At 35.8% G+C, this 15,718-nt stretch overlaps 1 protein-coding gene and 7 non-coding genes across 12 annotated transcripts; 1 reads left to right on the forward strand and 7 right to left on the reverse strand.

Moving 5' to 3' along the window:
- Window positions 1–2,363: 2,363 nt before the first annotated feature.
- Window positions 2,364–12,669, forward strand: LOC114724933 (ADP-ribosylation factor-like protein 8a). 5 transcript variants are annotated; one of them, XM_028911399.1, is made up of 8 exons: window positions 2,364–2,527; window positions 3,234–3,281; window positions 4,138–4,219; window positions 4,321–4,353; window positions 4,434–4,555; window positions 5,890–6,051; window positions 6,341–6,492; window positions 11,675–12,669. In XM_028911399.1, exons 1-7 carry the CDS (start codon window positions 2,490–2,492, stop codon window positions 6,456–6,458), a joined length of 603 nt encoding a protein of 200 aa, XP_028767232.1. In that variant the 5' UTR covers window positions 2,364–2,489; the 3' UTR covers window positions 6,459–6,492; window positions 11,675–12,669. The 5 variants fall into 5 exon arrangements, with proteins under 5 accessions (XP_028767232.1, XP_028767233.1, XP_028767234.1 ...); XM_028911400.1 differs by having other exon boundaries at window positions 11,665–11,682; XM_028911401.1 differs by lacking the exon at window positions 11,675–12,669 and adding an exon at window positions 7,215–9,857.
- Window positions 7,998–8,069, reverse strand: TRNAP-UGG (transfer RNA proline (anticodon UGG)). The gene has a single exon. It is a non-coding gene; the product is annotated as a tRNA-Pro (tRNA).
- On the reverse strand, window positions 8,845–8,916 carry TRNAP-UGG (transfer RNA proline (anticodon UGG)). Its single transcript has one exon. It is a non-coding gene; the product is annotated as a tRNA-Pro (tRNA).
- On the reverse strand, window positions 9,920–9,991 carry TRNAP-UGG (transfer RNA proline (anticodon UGG)). The gene has a single exon. It is a non-coding gene; the product is annotated as a tRNA-Pro (tRNA).
- Window positions 10,336–10,407, reverse strand: TRNAP-AGG (transfer RNA proline (anticodon AGG)). Its single transcript has one exon. It is a non-coding gene; the product is annotated as a tRNA-Pro (tRNA).
- On the reverse strand, window positions 10,765–10,836 carry TRNAP-AGG (transfer RNA proline (anticodon AGG)). Its single transcript has one exon. It is a non-coding gene; the product is annotated as a tRNA-Pro (tRNA).
- Window positions 11,504–11,575, reverse strand: TRNAP-UGG (transfer RNA proline (anticodon UGG)). The gene has a single exon. It is a non-coding gene; the product is annotated as a tRNA-Pro (tRNA).
- On the reverse strand, window positions 11,979–12,050 carry TRNAP-CGG (transfer RNA proline (anticodon CGG)). Its single transcript has one exon. It is a non-coding gene; the product is annotated as a tRNA-Pro (tRNA).
- Window positions 12,670–15,718: the final 3,049 nt, after the last annotated feature.

Genomic DNA, 15,718 nt, shown 5'->3' on the forward strand with positions numbered 1-15,718 from the left:
AATAGATTTTGTAAAAAAGTGATTCTGAGAAGTGAGAGTGTTTGGATAGTTGTTATCAAAAGCACTTTTTATATATACAAATTACTAAAAAAAAGACATAAGTTAATATGATAATTACAGAAAAAATAGATTTTATAATATATTTTAATTTGAAGGAATAAAATTGTTAATAATATGTTTTTTACCAACATAATTAATAATACATAAGATAATATAATTAATAAATAATTAATGTGTATATATATTTATAAAATATAAGATTAAATATATTTATAAAAAATATGTTTATAAAAAAAATAACAAGATACATATCATATAGGCCCTCACACTCTCCCTTTTTTCTCCAAAAGCAAAAAAATTTTGCTTTTTCCAAAACCATGGTTTTGGAGTCAAAACCATGGTTTTGACCCAAAACCATGGTTTTGGTTTTTGGAGGGGGTGTTTGGGTGACTAAATCCCCAAACCATGGTTTGGGGTGTTACCCAAACAGACCCTTAATGGCATGGGATCAGGTTACTTGTGAAAAGAACTATGGAGGCTTGGGTATCAAGAATTTTCAGAAGCAGAATGAGGCCTTTTTTATAAAGCTTTGTTGGAATCTTGTAACTGAAAAAAAGGCTCTTTGGGTGAAAATCTTGAGAAGTAAATACAGGTGCGGTACCAGAGAGATGCCGGTGATTAGGAAACCCCAAAATTGCTCACTAACCTGGAAGGGAATCTACGAGGTTTGGAGTCATTTTAAAAATGGGGTGGCAAAGAAGATTGAAAATGGGGAGACTACCTCCTTTTGGTATGAGAATTGGTCAGAGTTGCATGAACCACTCATTGACTTAATACCAGAATTGGAGGGCTAGATTGATAAGGAGGAGAAAGTTAGCGACTATGTGACCCCCTAGGGGGAATGGGATAGACAGAAGATGAATCAATGGTTTCATCACCATGTTATTAAGCGAATTATTGTTGCACATCCACCCCGTGAGGAGAGAGGAGAGGATAAGATGTATTAGAGACCATCCTCTGATGGTCGTTTCTCTGTTAGGTCTGCATATCAATTTTTACTTGTAGATACCCAGCAGCAAAAGGAGAGCATTTGGAAGAGAGTATGGCGATGGAGAGTTCCAGAGAAGATCAAATCCTTCATGTGGCTTTTCATTCACAGGCAAATACATACAGCAGAGCTTAAAGCGAGATGAGGACTCATCGAAGATGCAGCATGTCCGTTTGGATGTGGGGCAATAGAAGATTCAATGCACCTGATTCGAGACTACACCAATACGTGCCAACAATGGGAATCAATGGTTTTAGCTTATCTATGGCCAAGCTTTTGTGATAAACAGGGACTCGAATGGGTCAATTGGAACTTGAGCAAGGAAGCTGAACAAACTTTTACTAAAAAGATTTAGTGGGCTAATTTATTTGTTTACATTTACTGGGATATATAGGTATCACGTTGTAATACTCTATTCGGATCTTGGGAAGGCTTGAGGAATGGTAATGCCATTGACAGTTTTGCCAGAGCTTGTTGGGATAAAGAGTTAGTCTCTTTGTGCAATTTCTACTCTAGCTCCCAACGTTCTATGGGAAGGAGTATGGTTGCCCAAGGGGATTATATTACTTTAGAGGTGGAAGGCTCTGTTCTTCCAAATGGTAGGACTGGTTGTGGGGGAGTGCTGAAGGATAAAGAAGGTCAATGGATCATGGGTTTTAGCTGCAGATTAACATCGATGCCTCCGGCAATTGTAGAACTGATTGGATTTATTCATGGACTCAATTTGTGCTAGTCAAAAGGGTACAAACAAGTCATTCTATACACAGACTGTGTTGAAACCCTCTCCCTTTTCTGTAGAGGCAGTGAGGTGGGTCATCCTTTCAAAGACATCATTGATGAAGCCAGGCTTTTGAGCCAGAAGGACTAGTCGATTTTCCCATCCCATGTACCGAGGGAGTCTTTGTTTGTCGCTGATCACTTAGCAAAACATTCTCACTCTTTAGAGGATAACTTTTGTATCCTGAGCCATCCTCCTTCCGATATAAAGGGGATGATGGTGGGAGTTAGCTAGAGTTTGGACTGTTTGGTTCTTTGCACCAGCTTCAGTTTCTATTCAAAATAAATAAATAAATAATTGACCACTCATCCCAGCTCAGCGCGTGAGCCCCACGCCGATCATAATCTCACAAATTTCGGGAAGAAATACATCCGATTGGTTAGACGGATGCAATCGCGCTCAAGACTCGCTTGTGCCAAACGACATTCTTCCATTTGTCCTCATTATGTATATCTTATTCCTACTTAGTCATTTTTCATTCTGTTTTTTCTAAAAAATATATCACTTTCGATTCTGATAAAGAATAGAAAATAGAAACAGTGAAGTGCTTCTTGATTCCTCCTCTGGATTGTGCTGGGTTTGGAGGTTGGTGGGAGACCACAAGTCCTACTGAAGGTGCTCTGTTCTGCTTCTGTCAAAGTTCGTCTCTTTTTGGCACTTGAGATGGGTTTGTGGGAAGCTTTCCTCAATTGGTTACGGAGGTAAAGGTTGCTCCTTTTGCTCCTTGCTTGGAAGTTGATAAAGTGTAGCAAAACAATACTAAGTTTGAATGCTGAGTTTAACCTTTTTCTTTCTTCAAGAGCTCGGAATTTTGACTTCGCGACACTGATATTATCCTTCATCTCTTTGGGCTTTTCTCGAATCATCCTCTGCTTGGTGCTTTTTCTCCCTTTTTGTTTTGAATGATAGGATACCGATGAAATCCATGGAGCCCTGGAGTACGAGAATAAGTAACTTTTGATACTTGCAATCCAAAACAAGGGGAATATGTTGTGGTTATTGCTGCTAGTTTCTTCTGAATTGTCTTTTTAGCTATTATTTGAAAAGAATTTGATTATATTTGCGATGGATTCTAACTTCCAAAGTAAGATTAATCAAGGATAAATTCCTACCGGAGTGTGAGTCCAAGTAGGATAGCTATAACACCGGAAATACAAATAGAAGAAAGACAGAACACTCAAGCAACCCATCGTAATCCACTTTGACACCCCCCCCTGGGGTTTTATTATTCTTCTCCTCTTTCGCATTCTCATAGGTCTCTTAATGTATTTCTCCCTATCCTTCGATGCTTCTTTTTTATCCCATATAATTTCTATCATATTTTCCACACGTCTCTGACATTTCTCCATCTAGCAAGTATTCTTTCCAATTCTGCGTAAGAGATCCCCCTTTTTTTTTCCTTCCCAGATGGTACTGCTCTGAACTAGAAGATGTTGAGTTTAGTTATTGGCCTTGGTTAGTGAACTTTGGATAAAATTGCAGTATATAGTAAAATTTCTCTCTGAGGATTTTTAGCTAATTAAGAAGGAAAAAAAGGGCATCAAACCTATTCTGTTGTATGATGTCCTTATGATCTTAATGATATAACATTTGGAATCGGGGTCTCATGATATCTATACTATTTTTTGTGGAAAGAATGCTAGTTAATGCAATTAAAAATTATGATTGCTGCTTATCACAGAAAAATGCTGTAAATCCTGTACGCAAAAAAAATAAAAATAAAAACCATAGTCGACCATAAACACAACCATTTCCATTGCAAAACCTAACATGACATCAATATCACCACAGCAACAGTAGTTTCAGATTAGGAAATGGAGGTGCGCTAGACTGGCAGGGGACTAAGAAACGAGGTCAAGGCTCTGATCTTGTTATGCTTGTGAGGGTTGGTTAAAATAGTTAAATGTGTCCAAGTTTGTTTCTCTTGCTTCTTTAAGATTAGAATCCCTTGGGTTTACAGTTCGAACAGATGCAAAGCTGATTTGGAGAGTGCATGTTGTTGTTGTCTTGGTTTTGCATATTTGCTGTATCCTTCAATAACTTGGTGAATTGGAAAGTTGAGCTGCAATGTATCCTTCAGTATATTGTGCGAGGGTTAGTTGTTTTTACTCCAGTTGTTAATTTTTTCCCGGTACACACAATTCTGCTTGCAAAATGATTGCTGAGACATACTTTGTGTATCTTTGTTAGCTGTTTTATCTAAAATGAAACTTTTGCTGCACTTGTTTCTGTTATAGTTCATGCTAGCCAGTAAAGTGGCCTTTTAAAGTGGATCTTAGAAATGTTAATACTTTTCTTTTCTATGTGGTAGTCTCTTTTTCAAGCAAGAAATGGAGCTATCTTTGATTGGTCTTCAGAATGCTGGAAAAACATCACTTGTTAATGCCATTGCGGTATGTGAATGCAATCATACTTACTGGACCACTAATTTTCTGTACCATATTATCTGTTTTGTAAGATGCTGATGCTTGATTTGTGTTTTGTTCTGGTATAGACTGGTGGATATAGTGAGGATATGATCCCCACGGTATGTCACTTTCCTTTGACTATAATCTAATGCTTATATGCTTCTCTGTGATTTACTTCATAATTTTTGTCTATTTATAGGTAGGATTTAACATGAAAAAGGTAACTAAAGGCAACGTGACGATAAAGTTATGGGATCTTGGAGGCCAACCAAGGTTTCGCAGTATGTGGGAGAGATACTGCCGTGCTGTATCAGTTATTGTGTACGTCCTATAAACCACCTTGGGACAGATAACTATTGCATCAATTGCCAAACTTTTTGTCTTTTCTTGTTTAATGAACTGCTTTAAATGCATTGTTCGTCATAAGATATGAAGGCCCTTTCTCTGAACTTATTAGGTTCATTGTTTTCTATTGCATATTCTACCATTTTGACCCAGAGAGAATGAACAATTTCAGATTTGACGGAAGATCAACTTAACGCTTGAATATTATCTGTTTAGGAGATTGCTTTAGAGATTGTTTCTTTATCAGTAGATGTATATTTTATATCTCTGAAATATTTCTGTGCATATTCATTTCGACATTCTAAGTTTCTATCTTATGGAGAACCCTATTGCATACCTTGTTCTTTGACCAAGAGACTTTTTACATTCTGCAAGATCCTAGATAAAGAATATAGTCTTAAAACCTAAAACTGATTATTAGACATGGTAAACTTCTTAGTACATGATGTTCTTGAATCATCTACCTGTATGTTTACAGCTGGGATGTGGGAAAGCTGATGGAAGTTGGTTGTTTCGAGTCTAACTACACCATTTTACTGTTTCAGGCAATGCCTTGGTTATTAAAGATTAGTTTATTACAATAAGACCTGATCATTATGATTTAAAGTTATGTGATTCTTGGTGGAATTTCAACATGATGATTATTCCTCATAATGTCCTTATTACTTTGATCAATTAAGAAAGTCATTGACAAAAATCTATTGGAGCAATACCCTCCTTCACCCTTCTTCTGATCATCTCCTCTCTTTTACTGCTACATAAGAGGTCCATGACTTGACAAGCAAGAAAGGGTGAGGCGTAGTGATTGTTTATTCAATTCGTTTACTTTTGATCTCATTACAGTATGACATTCTTTATTTGCTTCTTTCACTCTTAAAGGCGTGTGTTGCTTTTCATATGCATTCAGAGTTTAAAATTATCTTGCCAAGCGGTATAGACTATAAATAAGACATGAGTAAAAGTGGCACTTCTTGGTGGCTACAGTCAATCTGTCACAATTGATTTTCTGCAAAATACAAAACGGTGGTTTTGTTTCATGTATCAAGACCTGCTTTACTTTTCACATCAAAATATAAAATAGAATTTCAATTAAGGTTGTTGCAAATTACTTCCTGAAGTGATCCCTTGATCCTTTTTTTTGGGGGGGGGGGGGGATATCAACTTTTCTTGTTACTGCATCAAATCAATCCAGGAAACTACTAGTCGAGAAGATTATACTTATTTTTTCTTATTCGTTATTTTTGGAATGTCATTTTGATTTCTCATGTAGAAAAATTATATTAATAGTTTATCAACTTTTTATGTTGTAGCTATGTTGTTGATGCAGCTGATCAAGAAAATTTGCCCGTCTCTAAAAGTGAACTTCATGACTTGTTGAGCAAGCCTTCTTTAAATGGTATTCCAGTGCTGATAGTGGGTAATAAGATAGACAAACCAGAAGCTTTGTCTCAGCAAGATTTGACAGAACAGATGTAAGTCTTGTACTCTCATGTTTAGATATTTTATGATGAATTGCAAACTGTTTTTACATATGTCAAAAGGCTTTCTGAATCGTTGCATTGGACCTAGGTAGACATCACGAGAAAAATCATTTGATATTAAATAGTTCGGTTCTTAAAGTATTCTCTATATTTAAGTTTTTTGGTACATTGAGGAAAGCATTTAAGTGATGCATCACATTCTGCCAAAAAAAAAAATATTCAAGAGTTTTGTCTGCTTCTTATAGTGTTTTAAAATATTTATGTTGCTGAAAATGTGTAGGGATCTAAAATCTCTTACCAACAGAGAAGTTTGTTGCTTCATGGTTTCCTGCAAAAACTCCACCAACGTTGACACAGTTGTTGATTGGCTCGTGAAATATTCAAAATCTAAAAACTGAGGCTTGAGTTCTGAGTGTGAATCTATTGGCTGAAGTAAGTGCAGCTGGCGTGACAATTCCCTTTCATTTTTTTGACTGGGCTTTCATTAAATTGAGCATTGTTTGGCTTGGCTGATGTTCATATCTACTCATCTATAACCTATATATTAATTATAATAATGTATGTAAATTGCTAATAATGCATGTAAATTACATCTGAATTTCGTTTTACCTAATAAAGAATATTGTATGTACATTGCTAATGCTATAATGTAATGGATTCGAGTAAATAACAATTTGGTTTGTCTATGTTTTGGAAGATCGGTTTTAAGTTCAATAGGAATTCTCCAAATTCTAAAATTCCACAAAGATGGAGAGGATCAGAAGAAACTCTCACAAACAGTAAATATTCAAATGAAGCGAATAATATGTAGAGGGATGAGCAGTAAAAAATAAATGCATGCTAATCACATTTAGAGCACTTAGAAATTGTTTTTCTGAACTTCTGAGACTTGACTAAGGCTCATATAAATGGATTTCTTAATGTAGCCATTAGAAACAATCCCAACTTGGTTTACTTAAGAAGTATAAATCGACTATTGTATTTAATGTCTCTAACAAGGTATTAATTGACTATTATATAGGTAGAAGTCATCTGTTGTAGGGATACCAGCCAAGCATTACCCTTCCATAGGTGATTCTCATTTAATTCTAGGTAATAGTTAAACAGTGTCTTTATAGAAGCTGACGTGGTCTTTTGTAAAACCAAATTTCAAGGTGACTAGGAGATCACAAACTGTGTACAAGTTGATTGCTCACTAACCCCAAAGCAAAAGGAGAAATAATAAGTGTGTGAATCAGCTGGAACAAGGATAGAAGCTTCTTTTTTCCTTTTAAACTAGAGGCAAGCAGAGCACCAACAACCTAAGGTTATGAGCGGAATTAAACCTGTAACCTCCCAGTTACTAGGCCACTATTGGCAACAAGGATAAAAGTTGACTGCTATCAGTTTCAAGACGAAGTTTAAGATTTCCAATTGAAGGCTAACCTTCTAATGCTGCAAAAAAAGGAGGGAAAAAAACCCCAAGCTTTTGTTTCATGACTATCACTTTTCTGATCTGGCACGTGAATACTTTGTTAATCATAAAAAGCTCAGAGATTGCTTAGAAGGGGGCATTCTGAGAACTGAACTTGTAACCTCTCACACCCTTTCGTCTTGGCACTGAGACACTGAAGTCATTTGTATACAGTAGGCTTTGCAGTTGTCCTCAGTTCAATAGGGGGAGGGTTCTGCAATCCGCATTGGCTTGCAGATGCTGCTCCTGATCCTTTTTTCAATTCAGCTGAAAGAATTGACAAGGCCCCTTCAAGCAAGACTTTCTCATTATTTTTGAAGATTTCACAGTATGCGAATACATCAGTAGATGTAATAAATTAAGAGAGATCTGAAACTGCAACTTGTCTATTCGAGGTTTGAATTAAGTTTAGTGTTGACTTTTTCCTTGTGAAGAGTCTTGCGTTGTAGCAAGTGATTAAAAATGAAAATTGAGAATTACAAAAGGGGCATTCCGAGAATCGAACTCGGGACCTCTCGCACCCAAAGCGAGAATCATACCACTAGACCAAATGCCCTAGCTGATATTTACAAGGATCATTAACATATCTTTGGTATTGTTCTATGAAACTTGGAAATTGGCTAAGATTCATTAAATTGACTAAAATTGCTTTCCTGGATAGCCAATTTTCCCATTCAATTGTACCCAAGAATATCTCATTATTCCCACAACTTCCCAGAGCGAATATGTGTTTTAAGGAAATTGGCTAAGATGCACTGCATTATCTGTGATGCTATAACGTTTGAGATGCTTACTGATCTGCTGCTAGGTTCTTGTAACTTAGTTCATCAGGCTAAGTTTCTTAGACTAAGTACGCATGTGGAAAGGATCCAGGTTCTAAGAGTGCAGATCCTCTGTCCATATTTAAAGCTGTGCAAGGTGTGAACATTTCTTCTGAGCAGTCTGGATCTGGTTATACAATCCAGATCTTGCTTTTTTTGGCATCTTCAAGGATAGGCACTGAAATGCTTAAATCAATTATATCTAATACATTTGTCACTTCCCCAAGGCTCAATATAGGGATGATTCTGCGGTCTGGCTTGTTTTACACATGCTCCCCCTGATGCTTTTATTAATTCAGCTGAATGAACTGATAAGGCTCTTCCAAGCTAGCCTGTCTCGCCATTTTTCAGATCTTATGTTATGTGAATACTATATCAATTGTAATAAAGTAAAAGATTAACACTGCAATTGTCTGTTAAGGTCGCATTAAGATTGGTATTGACCTTTTCCTTGTAAAGATTCTGGTTTTGCTGCAAGGGGATTATAACTAAAACTTAAGAGTTAAAGAAGGGGCATTCCGAGAATCGAACTCGGGACCTCTCGCACCCAAAGCGAGAATCATACCACTAGACCAAATGCCCTTGTTGATATCTTCAAGGATCCCTAAAAGATCTAATATATATTTCCATCACACTTGGGGATTTTTTCTGGAATCCTTTTGTTGACCATAACTGCTTACCTGAGAAGATATTTTTTGTTCCTCTCTTCAATTGTGCCCGAGAACTTTCCCTGCAACAAGTCCTTCCTGAAGCTAATTTGTTTTTTTCTGAGAGGGATGCTTATTTGCTGCCATGCATTTAAAACCAATTTAACTTAGAAGGTTCTGAGTCTGACTTTCTTTGCCAAAAAAGAAGGCTCTTCTGCCATCACTCTTCACATTCCTGATCTGGCATGTGAAATCATAAAAATCTTGATTTCATAAAGTAGGAATGAGAATTGAACACTGTAACTTGTATGTTTACAAGAGTTATATAACTAGACCAAGTTCCATGTTCATATCTTCAAGGCTGTCTCAGTCTCTTTAGTGTTTATTGAAATTTAGGAGTTTTTTGCAGACCTCACACTGTCTAAAGTTGTTTATCTCCCCAATTATCTGGTGAAGCTTATGTCTGTGATGCTTGCTTATTAGCTGCTAGGTGGTTCAAATTTATAAGCTAATTTAGCTCAGCAGGATCTGACTTTCTTAGAAAAACAAGCATTCATGGCGCAAGATCTTATTTTCCAATGCTTCTTTGGCTTGGCACTGAGATGCTTAGGTCATTTGGATGCAATAGATTTTTCGGTTGTCCAGAGTTCAATAAGGGGATGGTTATGCAATCCGTGTCAGTGTGCAGATGCTGCCCCTGATGCTTTGTTTAATTCGGCTGAAAGAATTGACTAGTCCCTTTCAAGCTAGCCTTTCGCATTATTGTTCAAGATCTTACAGCATGTGAATACTTCACTAGTTGTAATAAATTAAGAGAGATCTGAGACCACAACTTGTCTGTTTTTTATATTTGTATTGAGGTTGGTGTTGACTTTATTCCTTGTAAAGATTCTTGCTTTGCAGCAATTGATCAAGAATAAAACTTGAGAGTTACAAAAGGGGCATTCCGAGAATCGAACTCGGGACCTCTCGCACCCAAAGCGAGAATCATACCACTAGACCAAATGCCCTGGTTGATATCTTGAAGGATTACCAAAAGATCTTGTCATGTTCCATGATAATTAGGACTTATTTTAGATTTCTTACATTGGCTAAAAGTGCATGCTAGAACGGACAATTTTATACTTCAACTGTTACCAGGCTTCATTGGTGCAATAGGCAACAACTCTGTTCTCTTGCTAATTTGATTGCTTGGGATAAATGGCTTATATCAGCAGACATCACTTTCTTAATGAAAACACATGCTTCTCTTTTATCAGTATTCGTTTTTCAAATCTTGGCTCTGAATACTTCATTAGTCATAAAAGAAAAACAGATCAGAACAAAACAAAACAAAACAAAAATTTCCTTGAAGGGGGCATTCCGAGAATTGACCTCGGGACCTCTCGCACCCTAAGCGAGAATCATACCACTAGACCAAATGCCCTGGTTGACATCTTAAAGCACTACAAGAAGCATTTCTGTATTTTCCCTTGTACATGGGAATCCATTAGATGCCTTTCATTTCTAAATCTGCTTACATGTATAGACAATTTTTCAGCTCTTCTTCAATTTCATTCAAGCTTCATTTGTGCAATGACTATTTCAGAAGCTAATATGATTTCTAGACAAATGGTGTTTATTATTTGCTGCACTGTTCTGTAAAGCAATTCACATTCAGAGGTTCTGACTTTCCTTACCAAAAGACGCTTATCTGTCATTCCGCATTTTCCACATCTTGCATGTGAATACTCTATTAGTTTAAAAAAAAATTATAAAAAATACTCATACATTTCATAGAAAGGGGGCATTCCGAGAATTGAACTCGGGACCTCTCGCACCCTAAGCGAGAATCATACCACTAGACCAAATGCCCTTGTTGTAGCTGACAGAATTTTTCAACTATTAAATAAAATTTGGGAATTTGTTTAATGCCTCTCATTGACTAAAGTTGCTTGTCTCCTGAATTATATGCCGATGCTAAAATGTTTAAGATGCTTACTAATGTGCTGCTAGGTACTTCAAACTAACTTAGCTCAGCAGGTTCTGAGTTTCCTAGACAAAATAAGATGCACAAACGATCCAACTTCCATGAGTGCTGATCCTCGGCCCTCATCTAAAGATGTGCAAAGTTATGTACATTTCTTCTGGACAGTTTGGATCTGATTATACAATCCAGATCTTGTTATCTTTGTCTTCAAGGCTGGGCTCTGAAATTATTAAATGCAGTTATATCTAATAGATTGGTCACTTCTCCAAAGTTCAATATGGGGATAATTCTGCAGTCGGAATTGGCATTCAGATGCTGCATCTGATAGTTTTTCTGTTTTTGTTGTGGGGAGGGGGCTCTTTTTCAAACTAGCCTGTCTCGCCATTTTCCAGATCTTATGGCATGTGAATACTGTATTAGTTGGAATAAGGTTAGAGATTTGCTGCTGCAACTTGTCTGTTAAGACTTTTTTTAAGATTGGTGTTGACTTTTTCCTCGTAAAGAATCTGGTTTGGGCACAAGGAGTTTAAATTAAAAATTGAAACTTACAAAAGGGGCATTCCGAGAATCGAACTCGGGACCTCTCGCACCCAAAGCGAGAATCATACCACTAGACCAAATGCCCTGGTTGATTTCTTCATGTGTTACTAAAATTCTTATTCACTATCTCCTTCTTTTCTTTAAACCTGACTGTATTTTTTCATGACATTTGAGAACTTTTTAGGATGCCTTGCATTGAGCAAAACTTCCTACCTGACATCCTTTAAATGCTGCTCTGTTAATGAAATCATCTTGACTCAGAAGCTTCTGACTTTCTGCACCAAAAGACATGCTTATCCATTTTATATTCTGGGAAAGAGATACTTGTGTTCTGCTTTGTTTCTGACTCTCTTGTGCTGGAAGACATGCTTCTTCGTTATCACTATTCATTTTCTATGCCTTGAATGTGAATTCTATGTGGTTAAAGAAAAAAGAATGTGAATTATATTAGTAGAAGCAACAACAAAAAAAACCTTGGATTTCACAAGGGGGCATTCCGAGAATCGAACTCGGGACCTCTCGCACCCGAAGCGAGAATCCTACCACTAGACCAAATGCCCTTGTCAATATCTTTAAAAATAAAAATAAAATAAAATAATTTTGTGGATGTAGAGTGACATTATGTTCTTTTGAGTTTCCTGAGATGAGATGTAACCCAATAGATTTGGTTCAGATGAAATTGTGTTTAGATGCCTTGCATTGACCTCAGAAAATTTTGAATCATCATTTCCAAATAACTTGATGAAGAACGGTCTATGGGGAAGAGAGCTTATTTCTAGATCTCTTTTAGTTCAGCTGGCTGACTTCCTCAGCCAAAAGTCTAAAACACAAGGTTTCTTCGTTATCAAATTTTCTGTTGATCGAGGCTGGGCATTGAATCATGTTCTGATTCCTTTGTTCAAGGATCAGTTTAAGGAGGATTCTTCATTCATTGGCATGCAGCCCTGCTGTTTTTAGCGTTGATCTATAAAGGAACTATTGACAAGGCCTCTCTCAAGTAAACTCTTCATCTTCCAGATCTCATCATGTGAATACTTTATTAGTTTTAAATCTTCATTTCTAGATCTGATGCTTTTGGCCTTAAGGTATAGACAAGGCTCTTTCAAAGTAGCTTGCTATTTACCAGATCTCAACATGTGAATATTTTAAGCTACAACTGTCAGTCTCTGTCTTCCAGATCTAAAAGCTTGTGAATTTTGTGAATAATTTATTGGAAAGGGGAAATGGGGTTCTGACATTGCTATAGCAAAAATAACTCTCTTTTTTTCAATACCTGAAAAATTTATTTTTACTGGGCTTAATGAAAACGTCCTCCCTTTATGGGCCAATTAAAGTAGCAAGCCCCTTCAGATTTAAGGGAAACTTAATTTTTTTTTTTTTGAATTAATGAATTGGGATCTGACTAAAGTAATTGCATTCCGTTTTCACAATTTGATAGTTGGAAATTTATACTCCCTATTCTCTCTGTGTATGAGTAGAGATGGGGCTTTTATTCTACGAAAACCTGAGTTAGGCTCTATAAGGGTGATTTAGTCTCCCATTGTGGGAGTTAGGCCACCTAATCCCAAGTATATGTGAGTATGGATGTATTCACATCTATCAAACCAAGAAAAATGTTTCTGCAACACAAGGCAAGAATGGTGAAAAGATCAAACAGGAAGAGGAAAAGCAAAGAGAGGATATATCCATTGGGTTGGAGAGTCTCTTGTGCTAATAAAACACACTTCTTCTCACTTCTCTTGTATATGATTTATACATATGGGAGTCATAACAATGCATTTTCATTTGAGATTGGATATCATTAGTAGTTTCACACCACAGCATTTCACTCGACTTCTTATTAGTCAAAACCTTTCACAGGCAGCCTGCTCTATAATGTTGACCTTTCAATAAAAACACTAATTTTATGAACACAACTCTAAAGAAAGAGATCATCTTAAAAGACTAGTTTGTTATCCTTACAAGATATAGAGAATACGATCTGACATGAAGTACCATATTTTACTACTCTTCCGGTCCTTAATATAGGATCCATTTAACTAATTTGATTAGATTAAAGAAGTTAGATAAGTTAGTTAATTATAAAAATTGTGACATGTTTTTCCTAAAATACCATAATCATCTTTCTTAATACCCCTCTCTATCTTCTACTTGATTATGGTTGATGGAATATCTATAGAGGTAATTTAGAGAAAATTGATAAATATAAAAAATGGGTCTTATATTTAGGACCAAAACCAACTCAACAATTGGGTCCTATATTAAGGACCGGAGGAGTATTAAATTTACGATAGGCTTCTTTGGATGGGAATCAGCACCATGTCCCTAGAAACTAGAGGCCTAAAAATATCAATTTCTTCCGCGGGGATCTGCTTTAAAACTCCTACTTTGAGGGTTGATTCTCCTTCTGCTGTGCCAGAGAATGTCATTCAGCCAAAATGTCATATCATATAAATGAGCAGTCAACCTAATAATACCATACTTGATAAAACTGTTTTCCTTTATGTAAGGGAGACATCTTCAAATCCAGTTCATATCCATGACCCTGCAAATAAAACATTCTCTCAAAACGTATCCTTTTTTAAATGAAAAGACAAATGATATTAATAAAAAGATACAAAGTCTTAACTAACAATACAATCAAGGTCAAAAAATAATAATAATAACAACAATACAATGAGCAACAAGAAAATAAATCAGGAAAAGAGCTAAGAACTTAACATCTGTATGAGAAAATAAGCATAAGAAGGAAATGATGTCTTTCATAATGATATTCTTTTTATCCTGCTATTGTACTTTTAAGATGAGCAAACTAGTTCATATGGACCATGATTCTGATTGGAGAAGTACTAAAGGAGAAGAAGAGAAAAAATTCACAAAAACAATGATGGACCATAAACATTTATAATTGGAGAAAGAGTCACCAGTTTTCTCGAATCCATTGAAAATATTGAAGATAATGACCTTGAAATTACTTTTTTTTTTATTGCCTGAAAAAAATATCTTAGCACTAATAAACCGTGCCTCTTTCTCAATTAGACCTTTTCAAACAAAATAAATCATGCGAAAGACTAAGGATTTTCTTTATGAAAAAGGGACTCGTGTGTCTTTTAATAAAAATAATAAATAATAATCATAAAACTAGAAGAAATATTATACTCCTCCGGTCTTTAATGTAAGACCTATTTAACTAATTTGATTAGATTAAGGAAGTTAGGTAAGTTAGTTAATTATAAGAAAAGTGACAAATTTTTCCTAAAACACAATAATCATCTTTTTTAATACCTCCTCTCCCTTTTCTATTTGATTATGGTTGAGGGAGTATCTATAGGAGTAATTTAGAGAACATTGATAAATATGATAAATGGGTCTTATATTTAGGACCAAAACCAACTCAAAAATTGGGTCCTATATTAAGGACCGGAAGAGTATTTCATTACATATGAATTAAAAATTCATTGGAACGAAAAAAAAAAAAGAATTAAAAAGTCAATTTTAGCATTTCAGTCCACATGCACCGTATTCAGATTCCAAAACAAATCTGGATGTTCCACATCTTCGTCTTTGCAGCAAGAAATCTCATTTTGATTTATTAAAAAAAATTAATAGATGAAGAAGCCAAACTTGTTGTTTCTTGATGGGTTGTTGATCACAAATTGTCAAATGGAAGGTTGACCGTTAACCTTGGTTTATACGGTGAAAGGTTAGGCATCGAATTCAAAGAAAATAATATAATAAAATGATGAATTCCCCCACCAAGTCTTTGATTATTCCTAATTAAGTCTTCTGCCCCCCCCCCCCGGGAAACTATTCCTAATTAATTGGCAGTAACATATTCTAACCAATCCCATTCTACGGAAGAACCTACCCAGCCAGGCGGCGCAATTACCTTCCCCTTCTCTGTTAGGTCAACCATAAATTTTGTATAAAGTATGTCTACAAGGAGTAGGATTTCTTAATTCAACTTTTAGCATCCGTTTAAAATGACTTATAAATAATTTTGCAATTATCATTTATGAAATACGAGATAAATATACGAGAGAGGTTTTGTCTCAATTTATATAAAACGTGCCTATAAGTAATTTCAAACTTGATTCTAAACAGAACCTTGGTTGTTAGAACTTAGAACGTACTTATAATTGCAAACAAGTGTTCAGGTATAGTTCAGTTTCATTGCTTTGAGTTATTGCCGACAGTTCAGCTTTGAAGATCATTACACCCTGTCTAT

The sequence above is a fragment of the Neltuma alba genome, unplaced genomic scaffold, assembly GCF_004799145.2.
Source record: "Neltuma alba isolate B1F8T4 unplaced genomic scaffold, ASM479914v2 tig00012206_pilon, whole genome shotgun sequence".
NCBI lineage: Eukaryota > Viridiplantae > Streptophyta > Magnoliopsida > Fabales > Fabaceae > Neltuma > Neltuma alba.